The 21,040-nt window shown below is 47.6% G+C and overlaps 1 protein-coding gene across 1 annotated transcript; it reads left to right on the forward strand.

The window, feature by feature from the left end:
- Positions 1 to 2,448: 2,448 nt before the first annotated feature.
- LOC119432833 (excitatory amino acid transporter 3) lies at positions 2,449 to 19,870 on the forward strand. Its single transcript, XM_037699987.2, has 6 exons — positions 2,449 to 2,759; positions 5,817 to 5,859; positions 6,874 to 7,106; positions 11,121 to 11,354; positions 11,940 to 12,134; positions 19,672 to 19,870. Exons 1-6 carry the CDS (start codon positions 2,467 to 2,469, stop codon positions 19,868 to 19,870), a joined length of 1,197 nt encoding a protein of 398 aa, XP_037555915.2. The 5' UTR covers positions 2,449 to 2,466.
- The last annotated feature ends 1,170 nt before the right edge of the window (positions 19,871 to 21,040 follow it).

The raw sequence follows: 21,040 nt of genomic DNA on the forward strand, positions 1-21,040 counted from the left end.
GTGACTCTATGGATACTTGGAAATTGAGTATTGCACGTTGGCGGCCTACTCGTAGACTGCCGTTCTAACGGACCAACGGAACTTTTTTAAATTATTTAGCATGCCTTACAAGCTCTGAAGGTTGGTCCATAGTGTAAGTAAGGGGGGGGGGGGGGGGGGGGCGTATACACAGGAGTGGAGATACAAAAGCGCACGAACTGTGCAACTATATAAATTAGGTACATACATACAACAACCACAACAACAAATATAATAGCAACACTTAAACAAGCACTCGCTGAATATACATCGATTTATGGAAGTGCGTAATGAAGTGATGCTAAGGACAATGAGACTGTAGTTGTTCGCGGAATGTATCGCGGTTGGGAAGGTCAGCAGTCACGTCGGGAAGATCTGTCCACAGTGACATGGCTCGTTGCAAAGCGTATGAGTTGAACGCGCACGTCGTGTACCGAAAACACGCCTGTAGCTGATAACCCAATCGTGCCGACGACATGCGTCTCGGTGCGTCCAAAGCAACATTGCATGGTTGTGTCCAATAAACACACAGAAACACACTTTTTTTTCTTCAATACAGCGATATTCTGCAACACTACAGGCTAGACAGAAGAAGTTACCCGCTACGTCACCCCAGCCTAACTAGGGAAGAGACAGTAACCTTCAGGATATTGCAAACCAACAGCTACGTCTACGGTATACTATTGCACCGAATCTCACTTACTCAGCATTCATACTTCTACACGTACTGTGATATCCTAGACGCCCTATGCCAGATGGTACGGGGATGTGTAGGAAAACATAGCACCGTAGACACCCAAACACTAACCGAAGAGCAGCGAGAGGTCAAGCTAACAGACCCGGACCCGAAGAGACAGCGCAGCCTGATCGAACGGGCACGGGAGATGGCCCGCGGCTGCCTGGAATAAGGAGGCCGCCCACCTAGGGCGCAAACTGCGCTTGCTCAGAATGAAAATTTATTCTCTCTGTTTATTTATGAGGCAATACACAAGTATTGCCCACGAGGCAGGACAAAAGACAGTAGTTAGCCTCCTGACCAAGTTCCGAACCCGCCGGGCACAGTGGCAACAGTAGTAACACACAGTACAGGTCAAGATTAACGCTGGGTTACCAACAATGCCAGAAATGTTAGTCAAATGGTAAATTAAGTAAGCTTCGAGCAAACACTAATTATACAACCGCAAATGAGGGAAAGGGTGTGCCTCATAAGGGCATAACTGATACAAAGACTGGCGTGATGCAACATTACTCACAAAAGCATTATAGAAAATGAGAGAACATAACATTTGCACGTGAATCATCAATGAAATGCTATTTTGCTTTTTACAAGTTAGGAGCAGCGCCATATGTGACTGCAGGAACACCAATCTATACGATAAACATGGATCGTATTTTCTAAAGAAATTTGAACGGCGGCACGTACACGTTTTTGCCATATCAATTTACAAGGGTAGTCATTAGATAAAAGCATAATCTGGTAGCCGATGTTTGTTTCCATAATTTGTTCAATGTCTGTATATCACAGACGTTTGTGTGTCATTTGTGAAACAAGACAAGGAGACAGACTTTGCGTATAACATCATATTCATTCATTGCTTGTATATATTTGTCCAGATTTCTTACAAGTATTGTGCTGGACTTACTGTCTTGTTCTCGTTCAGAAGACGTGCAATGATGCAGATATTTATGGCATGTATACGTTTCTATAGGCGCTGTTTGGCCATGATTGGCCCTTGCGCCATTAATCCCCACATACTATTATTATTATTATTATTATTATTATTATTATTATTATTATTATTATTATTATTATTATTATTATTATTATTATTATTATTATTATTATTATTATTATTATTATTATAAAGTATGCTATTCACTGTTCAACAATGTATACGGGTGACAGTCAGGTAGATTACTCTCTGCCTTTATTTAGCCTTGCCATCCAAGACCTTCACTGAGTCTAAAACAACGGTTACCATAGTTACTTCCTTCGCGCTCCTCTCCCAGCAATACGATCTGCTTGTATTATTGCGTCATCTCCCATTTTTGTGTTTATCTTTGGCCACCTTGTTTGCTCACCGCAGTTCATCTCACCCGCACAGCTGAATTTGTACTTTTATAGACTGGTACATTGCTTGTCATATTTGGCTTTTTATTAATTGGTTTACTTGACGTTCTTTTACCCCTTTTGTTATTCTTTTTATTCTTATTGTGCTGTTCTTCACTTCTGTTTTCCCATGCCTATGTATGACCGCTTCGCGCCCCTGTCTACACTCCCTTCCTTATGTAATGTCCCTGACAGGACCTTTAAGGGTATGCAGCTGATCATCATCATCATCATCATCATCATCATCATAAATATCACGATGATGATTATGAATGGCAAATAAATAAAAAGATAAAATCAATAAATAAATATACCGTCCCCGCCGTGGCGTGCAGCTGATGTACGTGGCGTTCCCGGGAGACATGCTTCTGCGCATGCTCCAGCTGTGCGTGATGCCGCTCATCACGGCCTCGATCGTGGCCGCCATCGGCGGCGTGGACCTCCGCCTGGCCGGTCGACTGGGAAGGCGGGCCTTCATCTACTACATGGCGACCACGGTGATCGCCGAGATCGAGGGCTTGGCACTCGTCTTCCTCATCCGGCCGGGAGCACACTCCAACGTGGACGTGGACTCCAAGGCGCCGCCCAAGAGGGTCTTCTACCTGGCCGATGCCATCATGGACATTATCAGGTGCCGACCCCTCGCTCACTTCAAGCACTTCCGCTAACTACCACAAATACGTTTAAGTGGAACTCTGGTGCAAACTACAGGGTGATATTTTTTTAAAGTTTTATACAATCTTTAGCAATCGCCTGCGGAAGATAGCATAATTCTTGTCCCTGAGCTGAATTATTCGAAGAGGCGGACATTACTAGCACGAGAAATCGAAGCACATGTTCAAGTAATTAACGAACATTCACTAATTAACTTCTTACTTAATTACTTTACGGCAAATGCTGCAATATACAAATTGTACCCGGTGAGCTTGCAAGACGTATCCACTTGAATTTCCAGGATGACACCAGTTTCGAGATATTTCCCAAAGTGTGGAACGAAATACATGGGCGTTCTAGTTACTTTTGTGCTTCAATGCATAAAGGAGCGTTTTTGGTAATAAAAGTAAGTGGAACAACAGTGCATTTTTACAGCAAGTATGATGGCGCATATCTCCAAACGGCGTCATTCTGGAAATTCATTCCAAGTGGATACGCCTTGCAAACTCGCCGGCTACAATTAATAAATTGCAATATGTGCTGTAAAGTAAATAATTAATTTATTTGTCAATAATATTATTCAACAGATAATTAATCATTTTTGTTAATTAGTTGAATATCTGAATAATCCAGCTCAAGGACTAGAATTATGTTATCTGTATGCAGTATACAGTGGGTCAATACGCAAAGGCAGTCTTGAAAGCGTGCTTAGCTGTACCGGCCCTACGATAAAACGTTTAGATATCGCATATAAATCCAACCCCGGCACTGCTGCGTTTCGCATCTTAGTTTAAATTTTGACACATACGCATGTGCGGTACAGTCTTTCTGCTTGAAACTGTCTTCGAGGTCACGGGATGAAAGGCAAATGAACGATAGCATAAAGAGCATGGTAACTGCCCGAACCGTGTTGCAACAAAACAGTCCTGCTTGACCCACCACCCGTCGTGGTTGCTCAATAGCCACGGCTTTGCGCTGCTAAGCACGAGGCCGCGGGATCGAATCCCGGCCGCGGCGGCCGCATTTCGATGGGGCCAAAATGTGGGAACGACCGTGTACCGTGCATTGGGTGCACGTTAAAGTTCCTCGGGTAGTCGAAATTAATTCGGAGTCCCCCACTAATGCGTGCCTCATAATCAGATCGTGGCTTTAGCACGTAAAGCTCCAGAATCTAATTTTGTATTCTATTGTCACAAGTGAGAAGAATTCAAAGCGTCCACGGTTCGCAACTGCTTACTTAATATTGCCCTCGCTGCGCACAAAAACTTAAGCACGGCCGGAAAAGGTCACTTTACAAAGGGAAGCTCGGTTGGTCCCAGCTGATGCTGTGCACACGGCTTCGTCCCCGCTTCGCAAAGCAACAAGCTTTCTCGCCCGTTACATAGGTGAGGGCTCAAAGCGTGCCAGAAGTCATTTTGATTTGTGCTCCCAGGTCACGCCATGCCGTGCCGTCTGTACCGCGCTAGAGCATCATGATCGTGCCTTTCATGCCGTCCGTCAAGCTGTCAATTGAAGTCAGTGGTCGGGCAGTTCCACCACCGTAGCATACAGTGCACACAAAACGAGTACGGAAGAGTAAGCCGGACACCGCACGCGCTTTGTGAACGCAGGATCGAGAAACGGGAAGACAAAATGGCGCCATAGCGTTTGCATGTTGCCCTTTGTTCCGCCTGATAGAAGCTTCGTTTCCTCCAAGTGAGCGGGCACCGGTGGTTATCCGCACTGATGATGACGGACCACTATGCAAGCTTGCTAGCCATGTGCTTTTCTTTAGCGTCATCTGGAACTCTGGTATACGTCCTCACATTTGTCGGCTCGCTACGCAGTGCATGCCAAACTAACGAGTAGACTTGTGTCAAGCAGTATCACCGTAGCGCAAATTGCACTCTCTGTACCTTCGGAGCCAGGAACAGAAACTCAGTCACTCGGTGCTTGTATACATTTGCAACTAAAGACACGAGTTCAGGCTGTCCACGCTTCCTATCACCAGATCACGGCGTTCATTTGAGCGATATCCCTTAACTCATCTTACTTATTTTGATACATATTATCGTCAGTTCTTTCTGCACTGTCTTCTTCGTTGCTTTGGGTTGGAAGCTATTGCACGAAGACGCTGCGGATATGGCGCCCTATTGGTCCCTCGGAGAAACCGTGACAAACGTTTGTTTCAAAAGGCGCGTGTGTGAGGCGTGCGCCACGCAGACGACAAGGGGTGCAGTTGTGGACATAATTTGCTGCAAAAACTGAGTGAACTCTGGCGCTATATAGTGCCCATGGCATCTGCAAGTATGGGGGTACGGTCACCATGGAAACGAGGGTTCGGGCAAACTTCTTCCTTCTCGTTTCAAATGGCTTTCCGACTTTCAAAATTGCACATTTTCAACAAAATGTTACGTTATGAATGCAACAATTCGCAATGATTATGCCTGTGCGCGGAGGCTTATTGCCTTGTCTGTTTAACAAAAAAACATGTCGGCTCGTAAATTTGGAAAATTAAACGTAGAACATAGCTTCACAAGATTGTGTTAAGCCACAGGCTCGAAGACTTACGTACTACCCATCCTTTTCATGCTAACCTGGCAATCGCAGCGCTATAGAGTTCCCTCTGATAATTTTTGTAGGAAACTGCGATTCTGGACACTGTTAAATTCGGCCATGTTCTCAGATTGCACCATCTTAGCATTTCGGGCCAATCACAGAGGTTGTAGTTGCCCCGTGAGTCAATCGGAAGACTAGGCGGAAAGTTTGACAACATGCAGAATTTGACATTGTTCATAATAACATCTAAGTTTAAGCGGTCGACATTCGAGGACCAGTGCCACAACCACGGACAAATGAGCTTTGCTTGTCAACTCTCTCGTTGGCTGTACAGTTTGTTTCGTGGCGACTTCAGTCTGTGAATTGCGTTTCGATGAAAACGCCGCCGGTATACAGTAGCTGCCCTTTCCTGGCGACTAATGCTCATGCTCCGTGAAACCATGCTCACGCTCCGTGAAACCATGCTGTGGCTGACGCATTTTGTAATTTTATGCAGGAACATGATTCCACCAAACATCATAGAAGCGGCCCTTTATTCCGTAAGTTTTAAAGTTATGTTTATGTTAAATCAGGCGCTAATGATAAAGGAAGGCATTTTAAGTCCTCCATTTCTCTTCCACAGTGGTCCACCAAGGCGATACTTCCACCTCCGCCAGAGTATGATAACTCGAGCAGTAAGTGCAACTTGTCTTTGCAGCGATACCCATGAATTGTTTGCACAGAATGCTCTATAGAGCGCTATAGAATGTGCTTAAGGAAACGGCAGCACAAGAATAAATTCTTTTTACGTCTAGCTCCTAGAAGCTTTTTGCAGCCGTGATATCAGTGTTAAACTAACGTTACACGCAATAGCATTGAGGTGGCAGACCTTGGTGAGTAGCAGATTGTGCTGAGTAACGATGGCTGGGCGCTGCTGGAGCAAGTGATGATTGGAAGAGCGAGATGAAGTGGTTGGCAAAGAGAGAGAAACTGTAGTTAGATTACAGCTGGCATGTACGCTTTTCAATTTCTAGTAGTAAAAATTGTGAGGTAGTGTTTAATGTAAGCTTCCTAAGCGTGCTTGAGTAAATCAGTTCCGCGGCAGCCCGCGAGATGGAGGAAGGCTCATGGAGTCATACTTGAATTTACTGGCAGTGAACCAGCTTGTCGCGTGCGATCGAGTTCAGATTAATAGCACAATAACGCCACTAGTACAAGTGATTGCAGGAGTGCAAACAGGAGAGTTTGCAGATTGATCGATTTATTGGTCTATCTATCTATCTATCTATCTATCTATCTATCTATCTATCTATCTATCTATCTATCTATCTATCTATCTATCTATCTATCTATCTATCTATCTATCTATCTATCTATCTATCTATCTATCTATCTATCTATCTATCTATCTATCTATCTATCTATCTATCTATCTACCTATCTATCTATTTATTTAACTTAGCGTCGCAGTGCTGCATCTGCTTTATATACCTCCAGGGCAACCTGCACTATCACGCTTCTGCGAAGCTATCCAAATAGTTATGCTGGGAAAGTTTGTACTACAATTTGCGAAGGGGGGCGAGAGCGTTGATCTGAGCGGCAGATGTGCCGCAGACAGCACCGAGGAGGAGCTCGAGCCGCAGTTCGTGGTGGAGCGCGCCCAGGGCACCAACGTGCTCGGCCTGCTGGTGTTCGCCGTCTTCGTGGGTGCCATCATTGCATCCACCGGCGAGCGAAACCGGGCCATGCACGACCTGGTCGTCAGCATCACCGACATCATGATGAGCCTCATACGAATCATCATGTGGTCAGTGAGCGAAGCGTCGCAGAACGAGGCGTCCGCGCTTGGCCCGACATGTCTTGTTTGTTTTCGTTCCGGTAATTAAGGCATTTTCTTTATTCACGATGGGCACAGGCGAGAGAAACGAGTTGCACAGTCCCGGAAAACATATTCTGAGCAACAATGCGTAAACTTGAACGAGACGGTTATCGAGGTTGCCGTCATCATTCAACGCCTTCACCCAGTGTAATATTTGTCTCGTTTTCTTTTCTTTTATATTTCTTTTCCAACAACGCCACCTCCTTTGCGTTGCTGTCATAACAAGCACTGTCAGCCCATGCACAGGCCTGCCCCGCCTGCTCGGTTACTCTTCGCGAATGACGAGGCACTGAACAGGAGGAGAACGCGTAATAAAGAACAAGCAATACAGACAGCACTACGGAAGTATACGAAAGTGATACGCCGTAACAGAAAACGCAAAACATCGCAAGACACTGAGCGTTGTGAATGAGCGAGAAGATTAAGGCAAACAAAACGGCTCGATTTTAATAACTACCGTATGACGCCAACCTAGTAAACTAAGGACTAGCAGCAAACTTCCTTTTTATAGCGATAGCAATCATATGGACACTCCAAAGCAGATTTTTGCCGTCGGCGTCGCCGTCGTCGTCGCCGTGAGGTTCCGTATGACGTCAATGGAGATGAAATCGTCGCCGCGCGCCGAACGCTGTATGTACGAGTGAAAGGGCGCGAGGGACGCGCGCTTTCACGGGGAGTGAACCCACGGCGGAGAACAAACGCGCATTCTGCGCCGTGCTCCCTTGGGCTGCACAAGTAGGCGTCTCTTTCCTCCTTTACAATCACCATATATGTAGAGCAAACGCGCCTTCTGCCAACGCGCGAAAGGCCGTGGGGGGAGGGGGGGGGGGAGGGAGGGAAGGTAGGCGACGTTTAGCTGCGGCACCAAGTGCCTATTTATATAAAAACGTTCTGAGGCGAGAAGGTGTAAAGACTTCCGATGCTGCTCGACAAGTGTCCCGTTCTGATGTCGAAAACCTCCGAGCCGCCCCCAGAGGCTCCGGCAACAGTCACCAACGCCGCACGCGTTTTGTGCGAACGCGGGCAAAATGCCGACGGCGTCGACAACAGTTCTGCGTGTTGCCGGTGCTCCTGCATGTCCAAGTTTACACAGCTGATAAAGCTACTATCATTACTCCTATAGCTCTCTGCATATTTGCTATCGCAATTGATGCTTCGCTTTCGGGTGAAACTGCGACAACTTTCTTCTTTCTCGGTAATCGTTAAATATTAGATGTAAATTCAAGTATATTTCGTATTCCTTATAAAAGAAAAGGGTAAATGATGGTGTAAGACAAGTTTACCTCCGGCAGAGGCCGAACCCGCAACCTCGGTATGACGTGCGCGTTGCTCTACCAATTTAGCGCCGCCAACGGCCGTACTTTCGCCCACGTTCTCGAGTATATTTATGTAATGCTAATTTAACTAGCCCTATAGGGTGCCTCATAATCAGATTGTGGTTTGGCACGTAATACCCCAAGATCTTTACATTACCTAGCCCTGCGAGTATATTCTGTGTCGCTGCGAGTTCTGTCGCCTCCTTTCTATCGCCCCATAGAATGGAGAAGCTACATATTCCTTTATATAGCTACGAAAAGGTTGAAACATGCTGCTTCGAGCTGCTTTTTGGCACGCCCACTATAGTACAATTGAATGACACGGCGAAACCGTGCGGTAATGCACCGAGTCGAACTCGCCTGACACATGGCAAAAAGAGGGGTAAAGTGTGACCAGTGACGCTTAGACATCGCAAATTGCAGATGAGCACTCTATCCGTCCACTGCTTTTAAAGCGAGCCTTCCATTGCTTGACTCCCCGGGTTTGACGTGACTGCTGTCTGCTAGTGGGTCACTCTGTATCTAGGCAGATATATTTTGGGATTTACATACGAAGTTTATCTGTGTGTAGAATGCTCGTACCATCAAACGAGCATCAAAATCAGTGCGAGTATGCGCACCTCTGTTTTGCGTAATGAACAAAAAAAAATGCATTCCTTCATAAAACCTGAACATCTCATGTCCGCTCGTAGATACCGTATAGACTCGTGTGAGGGCCACACTTTTTTTGCACAATCTTTATGAGGTGTGGCCCTTATACGGGACTGCACCTTTTGGTTAAAATGATTCCGGCGCAGCCAGCGATTTGTGCACACCCCGGATCTTGTGCACACGCCGGCTCTCGCCATCTAGTAACGGCACGCGGAACAGCACGCAGCGCGCGAGAATTCGCCCATGCGCGCGCGCGGCATCGGGGCACCGAACACGATTGCTTCTCCATTTCAATTTTTTTCTCCAAATTTTAGGCTGCCAAGTTGGGAGTGTGGTCCTTACACGAGTCTATACGGTATATCAAAAGAACACCGACCTTTTCATGGAATAACGCATTATATTCAACATATTATTCAATTTATCCACTCGGTATGTGCCACTGGGTGTGCCCATTCTCGGCCAATCCTCCAGAACGTGTACGCGCCCCTACGGCACAAGAGGTGCACAATCTTCAAATGTAGCTATAGTCGGGTACAACTTAAGAAGACAGGAGAGGCCCCGCTCAGATGACCGAAGCGCATAAGCCGATTTCCTCCGCGACTAAAGAAATAGTCCCGCTGACGCGACTCGCCCCGGCTTGAAGCGTGGGCTGCCATGTTCTGCGTCGGCGGGGACACCGACCGTCCAGCTCATGACACAAGTCTTAAGTACGCGCCCATTGGTGGAGGCTCGTATGCATCCGCCTTTGAGGGGGCAAATGCCGCTGTCTTCTAAAGTTGTACCCGACTATAGATGTGTGTTCGTATTTCTTTGTGCGTACACCTGTCATCACCCCTCGAAGAGCCTCACACATAGCCTTCATCCTCGTGACATCGTTGACATCGACGCAGTGACGTCACCACAACGAAGGCGACGTTTGTCGAGAGAAGAATGGTGAGGACAGGTCTATGCTGAGAGAAAAGTATGACGCGGAAGACCGAGGTGTAAGGTTAACCATTATTAGAGCGAACGCTCTACTACGCCATGTCTCGCAAGGTCATCCATCGCGTCCCAATGACCTTGAGCCGCCGGAGCGCAAGTGTGGCATGTTTGACGCCACGCCACGTGATCCGCTGCGTCTCGAGAGGCTTCGCAGATACGCCTCGCCGCTGCGGTACCACGTGACTAAGCGAGGGTATAACGGCTGCTTCGCCGGCGCTTGGTCGCTCAGTCTCGCCTTGGATGGCGCGCCGGCTGGGCCGTCTGTACGTGCGCTTGAGCGCAAGCGACAGGCTGAATCCAATCATACAGTAGATACAGCTAGACGGCAGGCTGCGAAATTTCAAGCAAAGGCAAAGTTGGCTGCTGAAACACCGGAGCAAAGGGAGGCCAGATTAGCAGGTTATAGAGAAGCTTACCAAGCGCGGAAGCGTGCATTAATGAAACACTGCGTGCATAGTCTTCGCAAAACCAAGCCAAACGGACCTTTCGCTAGTGATAACTAGGTTTACAAGATTTAAACCTCACTCAATTATTTTCCCGTTTCATTTATGCGTCCATAACCTAATAGAGATTGGCACGCGCGCACAATGGGAACGTGGTCTCGGCGCGCACGCGCTACGCGATGCGAGGCGCCTATTCGGCAACACAGCAGCCACGGTGAGGAAATTCCGGGAACGTTCGATAAGGAAGCTTCGCTTTAAAAAATTCAATGAGATTAAAGTTGAGACATTTGCTAGGGATAAACATTGCATGAGGTCGCACGCTGCACAGGATCAAAGTAAACACAATTGTAGCTGTAGAGAATCTAATACACATAGTTTAACCGAAGTTTCGCTTCACAAGGATTCCGACATGCTCTTTGGATCTGCATAATTTTTGTATATTATTTTGGCATTCAGTTTCGGATTATGTAGTCGCACTTACTTTGGCGGCCATCCTTTCAGCACTCTGCCTTAACGCTCACTCGCCCACACCGCCACCTGCGCATGCGTAGGTACTGCCCGGCAGGCGTAGGATTCCTGATTGCGCACCGCATTCTGGCCACGGGCGATCTGGCCAGCGTGCTGTCACAGCTGGGCCTGTACGTGGTCACCGTGCTCACGGGGCTCGCCTGCCACCTGTTCGTCGTACTGGCCGGCTTGTACCTGCTGTTCGTGCGTTCAGGCCTCGGCTCCTTTGCCATGGCCATGATCACGCCCGCCCTAATGGCCATCAGCACTTCCTCCAGGCACGCTTCCCCAATTTCTTGCCGTAAAAGAAAACGCATGAAAAGAAAACTTCAGATTTGATCTTTCAACGCGAAAAAGAACATGGCATGCGCGCTACAGCCAACTACTAGTACTCCAGCTGGTATAGTTGGTAGAAGCGCTTGTGTACGTCGTTCACTTCTCACCGTTCGTATTACAAGCATGTCGCGCTTGCAAAACATTGAGATCTCAACTTTCATCCTACGTCACCAAAAAAAAAAAAAAAAACGACCGCGTTTCTTGATGATATGAGAATTATTTTCCGTATTCCCATTAATAAAATATTCAAAGATATCAAAGGGCTGGCATCCGCGATAATAAACGTTTTGAAAGATTGGTTCGAAGACGAGACGAGCAAAGGCGCTGTCTCCAGACATGTCATAGCTCCCCGAGCTACCAGAGACGCGCATTGCCAGTAGCTTGGATGTCTTCACGTCATATCCTTTATACTGCTCGACCTCATCACGACAATCCCCAGTTTTCGACGCTACTCCACGTCGTGCGAACGGCACCTATATGGCAGCGACTGGTCATTCACTCGCACCTCGCCCATAACAAATGCGCAGTTCGGCGACGGTCCCGGTGACTATAGCGACGCTGGAGGACCGCGTTGGACTGGACCCGCGGGTGGTGCGCTTCATGGTGCCCGTCGGCGCCACGATCAACATGGACGGCGCGGCGCTCTACGAGGCCGTGTCCGCCGTCTTCCTGGCACAGCTGCACGGCATCGAAATGGACATCGGCCGAGTACTGGCTGTCAGGTAAGATCTGAGCATGCACAACGGTTACCCTCTCCTGCAGTGCCGTCATGCGTAGTTAACGAATCCAGGCAGCAGTTTCCGAGGTGCGAGTACAATTAAAATTAGAAGATGAACGGCGGGAAAACGTGTGAACATATACCAATTACATTTCGACTCTTATTCCAGGGGCTTTTGAGCTGTGCCTAGCAACGGACGGCGTCCTGGTTAATGTGCAACTAGCAAAATATACGAACAATCGGTGGAAGTCAATGTATGTACAGCCTTCACTATGAAGATTACGTTGCGCTGCGACTTCAGCTACGGTGTCTGTGTCTTTCTGAATGGGTATTTGGCGAAGCTAGGATGCAAAATTTGACGTCACGAATTTGCTTTGCCACAGCCACCAGTTCGTGTATGCAAAGACGGCCAACCCGATTTCTTGCCGTGTGCAAACGAACTTGACAGCATAATACGACGAACCTCGCACTCGCATAAGCTTTGTTGAAAGAGAAAATAACACTTTCAAAAGTTCTTTTGCCACCGAATATCACTCAAAACTGTGAGTAACGATGAAGTCGAGAGTCATCGCACACGTCACGCTCACTTTTTCATTTAATACTAGATACTCCCCACAAGCTTTCTTGTGTTGGATGTCATAGCGCCCGATTTGTTTCATAGTATATTGACCCTTTTCGTGGAGCAGTTTGCTGTAGAGGAACGAGATGGCGCTTTCGGCGGCACGCCGCACGTTGCCTCATCGAAAGCGCACGAATACGAAATCATTACTGCGTCTGCCCTGCTACTGTGCGATCAGCTGTCGGAAATGCAAGTGGGTGTTCGCTAACGCACTGTGCTCAATTCATGCTGCAAAATGTGGAACTATAGAAGGAAGACGTGTGCGGTGACTCGCATATTAAGGAATGGAATCAATCTGTGTGGCAGCTGCTACATAAGGACTGCCTGTGTTGCCAGCCCTTCGCGATGCACGGCTTTCCTCGAGAATAAAAAAGAACTTCTCCGCCAGCGCTGTATTCCCAACCTTCAAAGAAAGGACTTCAGCCCCGGAACGTCGGCAATTAAGAGTGAATACCACTCGTCAAAAAAAAAAATTACACCATCTTCTCGTAGGGGAACCCTGAGTAGTATGCGAAGCAGCCATGGGGTCGACTCAAGGTAGTTTTATCAGCTGTATAAACTTGGACATGCAGCAGCACCAGCAACGCGCAGAACTGCTGTCGACGCCGTCGGCGTTTTGCCCGCATTCGCACCGAACGCGCGCGGCGTTGGAGACTGTTGCCGGTGCCTCTGGGCCGCCTACCGTCGCGCCTCTAACCTAAGCTGCTTCGCATTATCGCGCATGGAGCCGCAGGTGTTGCCATTCGTTGCGCAATCCGGAGAGGAGAGGAGCGTCAGAGGAGAGGAGGAATGCCGAGAGGAGAGGAGATAAGACAAGGAGAGGAGATGAGGGGGAGGATGATGCGCATGAATGCCGAGAGGAGATGAGACAAGGAGAGGAGGGGGAGGAGGATGCGCATGCGCAGTGCGGGTGTGGACGCCGCACGGTAGAGGGAGGGAGGGAGGGATGGAGTGACATATCCCCGACCATAAGATGCTTCGCATCTAAAAGGAAGTAGCGCCACTTACTGGCATAGTGTGTTTCTCGTACGTTATCTACACACATCCACCCCTACGCACACACAAACTAACACCCACTCTATCGCCAACGTATCAAGAGTAAGTGTATGGTTGCACACTTGAATCAATGCGCCGAAGCATGAGTGACGGCGACTACGCCGACAACACATGAATGTTGGAAGCTGAACGTTTCGCGACGGTCCACAGAGTAAGCGAGTGACTAGCAATAATACGTCTTTGCTACAAGCTATCACAAAGCACAGAACATTTAAGTTCCAAGCCTTGTGTGCAGAAAGAACAAATCTATCGCAATAGAGCACACCCGCGAGCCATTAGGCTGAAAATAAACAATCAGATAGTGACGCACCGAGGAACTTTACTGAGTCAGAAACACGACAAACCGCTGCTTCAAAATGTTTGCCGAATAGATAACGAAGATTGAAACACACTGATCCTGATTTAATTCATAAGCGGAAAGTTTAGTAAGCTTGGAATACATTTATAGCCGCTGATCGCGCCGTTTGGTCAAGACGTAATGAGCTCTGAAAGCACTTACATGTCGTCTAAAGCTGTGGCCAAAGCTTTGTGTCGTCCACACAGTCACCGTCTACGATATCTCCCAAAACAGAGGTTTGCTGCGCCACACCGGCGTCATGCGCATACATTGTAAACACGGAGGCAATGGAGGCAGCTGAGGCAAGCAATGGACGCGTCACCACGTGATCAAACATGGCAGCGCCCACGTGATCACCGGGAAAAGGGTCTATAAGCGTATGCACCTTGCCCTGTAGCAGTAAACTATAATTCCAGCCGGCGTGTCTCACGCGTGTACGAGCTTAGCGTAACGACCTCTTTATAAACCACTGCGCCACTGCGTGGAACATGGAGCCGATCGACGTGCCAACCAATAGCTTAACGTTCTCAGCATGCTAGCGCCCTTTGTTCAGGCGGTGTAAAGTTAGAGCCAGTGCCAGACCACCTCTCATGACCTGTTTAGATTGGTTAAAAACGTGAAGCATTATTGCTCACTATACACTTCCAGACTTATTACGCGGTGCGCGTCACCAGCCCTGGAGATTAAACATTTGGAAAGAGCACATTTACTTATCAGCGTCAGACGCGCCCTTCTTCCACTTCCCACGCCTGCATGGAAGGCCAACAGCTTTCTTTTTTTCTCGCTCTCATAAACGCAGTAGTAATGGCAGTTTCTTGTTGCGTATACATCACCGATGCTGAATACGACCTATTAACGGAGTCGGAGCGATTTCCACGCCCGTAGAATGGTAGCGCCGGAAGCGAAAAGCGAGCGTTCGCAACAACGAGCACCTCTCAAGCGACGTCGCGCTTCGGAGTCGCAAAGCGCGCATCTCTCCCTAGGGGGCGCAGAGGACGCCATCCCCTCGCCAGCCCTTTCCTCCAGCGCGCCCATTTTTGTTTCTCCGCCGGCGTCGCCTCGGGAGAGCTACGCCTTCCGATGAAGAGCGAAGGCTCCACTTCAATGCACAAACATGGAACGTCGCTTTGCCGAGGATTATTTCTTTTTCCTTTGTTTTCTGTTAAAGCAAGTAATATTAAAAAAAAAAAGCAGGGCGAATGGCGCACTGCGCGAACAATCGCTGTCACGCCTCTAAACCCCCTTCCCCCTCTTTTTTTTTTTTTCGAGTTGTAAAAAGAACCGCATTGCTCCGCCGTCCGTGTTTTTGCGACGCCAGAAAAACGGGCGCAAGAAACGACGACGGTTTCTCAGCACTAACCCTGCCTTGCAGCTCTCGGAAGTGCTTTCTTGCAGTGAGCGGGTGAAAGCGAGTTTTCTATCCTGGCAGCGGGAGTCGCAGCGGGACGCTTTTTGCGCTTACGCTCACTGACACCAGGCGCAAGATCTCCGCATTCCAGCGCTGAAGTGCTGGAGAACGCGTGGTCGCTGAGAATAAAATTCAGATAAGAGCTCTCGATTAACCTGATCCGGTTCTCGGAGGGTAATGGTCTGTTGCGAGCTGCGCTATTTTGCGAGCGCGTAAGAGGGCGCACAAACGCGATGCAACAAAGCCTACGTCGCAATTTTCAATGTTGTATTCCCCCGGCATTCTGGATAAGTCTTGAAAGGAAATTTCCGTATTGCGCACAACACAACACAATGCCCAGAAATCCTCCGTAGTGCAAAAACAGTTTCGCCTGAAAGGCGAAGCATAAATTGCGATAGCAAATTAGTCGAGAGCTATACGGAGTAGGGATAGCAGTTTTATCGGCTGCATAAACTTGGACACATTCGCTTACTAACTGAATCAACAAGCGTGGTGTCAGCGAGCACAAGCAAACATGAATAGATCACACTCGATGACCGCAGACAACCACTGTCAAAACGGTGGCGTGAACAAGCGCGGCCGCCGCAGCGAGCCAAGGTTCGTGCAATCTATCGCTTCAACGGAAACTGAGCGGCGAATGCACAGCGCATACAAAGGTCAGAGCCGTGTGGAGATGGCTTTCAAGATACGGTGCGCGCGACAGCCGCACCGGCACAAAGTACAAGCGCAGTTGTTGGCAGAGTAGAAGCTGCCCCCCCCTCCCTCCCTCCCTCCCGCGCTACCTTCCCGCTTTCCTCCTTTCGCGTGGGAGATTGCGTCGCCAGTTCCCCTTGCGCCCGGTTGCAAGATACGCATTTGGTGCCGCAGCACAGCGTCTCCCACCTCCCTCCCTCCCATACCCCCCCCCCCCGTCCTTTCGCGCAACAGAAGTGGCGTTTGCTCTCCGCCGTGCGTTCGCTCTCCGTGTAAGCGCGTGTTCACCGCGCGCTTTCACTCGCACATACGGCGCGCGGCGACGATTTTATCGCCCTTGGACTTCATACGGAACCTCACGACGGCGGAGACGGTGGAAATACGCTTGAAGTGTCCTGTGTAATTGCTATCGCAATAAAGAGAAAAGAAAAAAAAAAGAAAATGTCCATGTTCCTTGCCTGCGTTGCGTGCGAGGCTCCTACGCCAGCGTTTCTTACTAAAATCACCAGATGGAACTGTGGCGCTGCGATCGCTCATCTGTCGTAGGAACGATTAATAGTACACGGATTCGTCTCATCTTCTTGCTTGTGGCTTCAAACGTTGTTCTGACTTTATTTATTTTGCAATGTCAGCCTTTATTGGCCTAAATTCCCAAGCAATTGTATTTTTTCTATACCAGTGAAGGCAATAAGACAGCGCGCCTGCCAATTTTAATTATCGCTGGCTGAAGCACCGTGCTTGCAGCTTCCGCCGACACTAGCGCGAGATGTCCCTCTAGTGATGTTTTGTAGGAAACTCTATATCCAGAACGAGGCGGTGTGCAATGCGCCGTCTTTTTGTCTGCAGAGAGACTGAACGGTTGCACAGTGCCATCCTAAATGATTCCGCGTCAATGATAAAGCCAATGGTACACCTTAATGAGGAGCCAAAGTACAGCAAATTCAACGAGGACAAGCTGCGCTGTTTCAGTTTAGGATAAAGAAAAATGTACCTTTCCATAACGTAAGGCAAACGCTCACATAATGAAAATTCCGGCGGAACCCATATCAGAATGACTACCTAGGTTTATGCGATTAGCATTGAAGCAATATAGCGAAGCACCGTATCGCCACCTCCAAAACGCGTTATGTATGAGGCGTGTACTACGGCCGCACTCCTCTCTTGTGCTTGATGATGCTGATTTATTGACATCCTCTTTGAAGCGTGGCGGTGACAAATGGTCACCTATAGCCTGCTTGAGTTGCTCAGATATGCTACACGTGCTTTTCATTCTAGCATTTTTGTATACATTTTTCTCTTCCTCAAAAAATTCTCTACCTTGCACCGCTAGCTACGAGTGTAACAGATCCGGTCGTATCAATCCTTTCCCTGCATTTTTTCCACCAATAACGTCTCTTGCTTATCTCGGCAGCTGACCCAGGTTGATGCTTCCGTCCACTTCAAATCCAAGCAATTGAAAACCTTCCCCCTGGACACACAGCGCCATATAGCGCCGCGGCCGTGAACTACGCGCGTGGAGCCGGTCTGAATTCAGGCACGATTATCTGAATAGAATGACGCGCGGGTTCGATTCTGCCCAGCACCAGATAAATGTTAAAGGATTTGTTTTGTCATTGAGGAGCGGTACATACCCAGTGACTAAGTTCATTAGAATTTCAACCAAACAGCGTTCATGAAATGCGAGCAATAGCAAATATTGACAGGATTACTCCGTGCTCTAACTTGTCCTTATCTGCAACTTTCCCATTCCTGTTGGTCATGCTTGCTTTAGAATTCTTATGTTAAACAGCCTACAATTAAACCTTTGCTAGTTTTCTGTGATCTGCGTCAATAAAGGTTATGCTTGGTTAGGCGTAGTAAAATGGTAGGTACGCTTATTTACTATAACAATGCTACCGTAAAGGAGAATCGGAGGTATACGTCGCAATTTTCAATGTCGTATTCCCCCAGCATTCTGGATAAGTCTTCCTACGCGAGTGAAAATGACAGGAAAGATTAGGCCCGTCACGTGTTTTTTGTTTCCTCGGCCAATAATAGTGGCGTACATGCAGCACAAATTTCGCGAATTTGTTTAAAAAAACACAACTATGAACTAACAACTAAGTAATAACAGCTAACTAATGCCTTTTCTGTCAAGACAATAGAAGTATACATTATGATAAACGCCAATTTGAAGCATGCACTGACATCAACTGACCGTGTTTGCTACTTCATCAATACATACATGCATACTATACATACATGCATGCAGTTACTCGCTGGCAGTTAAGTTCAAAATTTCATTTACAGTGCGAGCTAACGTTATTAGTTTGTTTTTTATCATGTATGGCGAGTGAGTAACTTTTTGGTTTTTGGTTATGTGATATACAGCTTTGTATATGATTCTGGAGCTCTTACTACAGATTGAACAAGTGAATGAACCAACGAATGTATCAATCAACCAACCTGTCTTAGAATGCATCTGTTCTGTTTTTTCTTGCGTTTACGCGTGCATACTGTTGAAAGCGCGCTGTGCTATTCCTTTACATTAAGAACTTTAGATATCGGTGCACGGTAAAGAACTCCAGGTGATGAAAATTAATCTGGAGGACCCCCACTACGGGTTACCTTATAATCAATTCGTCATTTTGGCACGTACAACCCAACAATTTAAATTATTTTTCACCATTAAGAACTTTGTGCACACACACCGTGATGCTATCTTTCTTAGTTTATTGCAGTGAGTAAACACCTTAGGGCGGTGGGAATTAAGATTTCTCGCCTATCACTTTTCCATAAGCTTTATCATCATCCATCACTTCATGATGATTTCTTTCAGTCACCACAAGTTATCTTTCCACGTCGTGACCATCAATACAAAGTCAAACGCATTAACTGCCAGTCATTCCATTATGGATATTCATTCTTACCGCGCACAATAACTGAGTGGAACACCTTACCATCAGACATTGCCACGGAACCTGACTTGACTAAGTTTCAAGATTTAATTCGCTCACGACTTGTCAACTAATCTTATTATTATTATCTTGGGACTTTTACAGTGTTTTCGATGTTTGTTGCTGTTTTGCTTTTCATTGCAGTTGCCTTATGTTCTCCTAATATGTACTAATGTTTTTCTCTGAAATAATTGTGACTCATTTTGTATATTACCTTTGTATCACTCTATTATTTTTGTTATATTATCTTGTTCTTTAATATGATGTATAATCTATGACCAGTGCCTGTGACCCCCCCCCCCCCCCCCCATGTAATACCCTCATAATGAGGGCCTTTGGGGGTATTTTGAATAAATAAATAAATAAATAAGACAGGAGAGAAAAAAAAGGCGCTTCTTTTGCGCATAGTGTAGAGAAGATCGCAGAAAGAATCCTGCTAGCGAGCACGAAAATCCGTAAATTCATTCATTCAACTACGAAATATGCCTGCAGCGTGACTGCCACGGTAGCCAGCGTGGGTGCAGCGGGTATCCCAGGAGGGGGCCTGGTCACCATGGTGATTGTCCTGCAGGCCGTCGGGCTGCCAGCCGAGGACATCGGACTCATCGCCACGGTCGACTGGTTTCTGTGCGTGCGACCATCTTCCTTCGTCTCGCTCTGCTCCTTGTGTAGGCGACAAGTGTCGCTGTAACCATTTTGCTTGTCAAAAGAGCACCGTCAGCTTCTGCCATTATACCGCAATATGCTTCAACACGACATGTATTGCCAATCGCTTGTGCAACAAATCAAACGAGCAGTGAGGCCACGAATAAGTTCGCCATCTTATGGTTGTTGAATGAATTTAAGACACGAAAATGTCACAACGTAATAGTTACGACGCGTGGAAGCCAAAGCAAAGTTATCGAAGCCGGTACAGCTTATCGTCCGCGGTGGTGCCCATGTCTGATTTATTGGAAGTTAAAGAGAAAATGGCGGTCGTTCTGCGGGGGCTGCTCCTCGATAAAATTGCACACTGTGCGGTCAGCAGGCTTATCTATCTCACCATACATGAAGACGAGATGGGTGCGTGATGTGCTACGGGCTTTCGTATGACCGTACTTCTCGTCTAGGTACGCGCAGCCTAGGACAGCAATGATTTTTAACGCGAAAGTGTTAAGGGCCCCGTGTCGCAGAAAATCCGGCGTGCATCGATGGCGGAGAAAATCAACCCGAACCACCCCGACCGCGCAGGCCCTCCGCGTGACGAACGCTCATCGTACTGCCAGTACTGGAATTGCCGGGATCTCCGAGCGTCTGCCAATCCGGCGCATGATAGCGTCGGATTGTAATTTGAATGTGCGAGAAAACATAATTCTGTTACGACGAAACTCAAACACAAATCCCTTTTCCAGCATTTCTACCATACCAACAGCGGCGCACGGAGGCGAGGGTGGCGAAAAAAGAAAGCTGCAGTTGCCGAGAAGGCTGGCAAGCATTAAGGGACCTTTAAATGCTATCGCGTTCCACTCTAAAAGGCAAAGCTTAAGCGTCCCCCAATTTTGCCATTATTTCTTGTGGTAATCAACAGCCGGCACGAACTGGGCGCGGAAGGGTGACTCTTCGAATGAAACTAACCATTCACCGCGGTCGCCTTAAAGATGAGACACTCCTTTGTCGGCCAGGGTCCCTTTTTGGAATGGCGAAGAAGGCAGACTGCCGTAGCACGCCAGGAATATCAAGCCTCTTGTTTTCCTTCTCAAGTCTCAGATTTCCGGATCCGGGGCAACAATGCACGTTTACTCGATGCTGTATCACAAATAGCTGGATCAACCTGGAATGCATTCTTTTTTTTTTTGGCTGCAGTGACCGCTTCCGAACGGTG

This window comes from Dermacentor silvarum, chromosome 11 (assembly GCF_013339745.2).
Source record: "Dermacentor silvarum isolate Dsil-2018 chromosome 11, BIME_Dsil_1.4, whole genome shotgun sequence".
NCBI lineage: Eukaryota > Metazoa > Arthropoda > Arachnida > Ixodida > Ixodidae > Dermacentor > Dermacentor silvarum.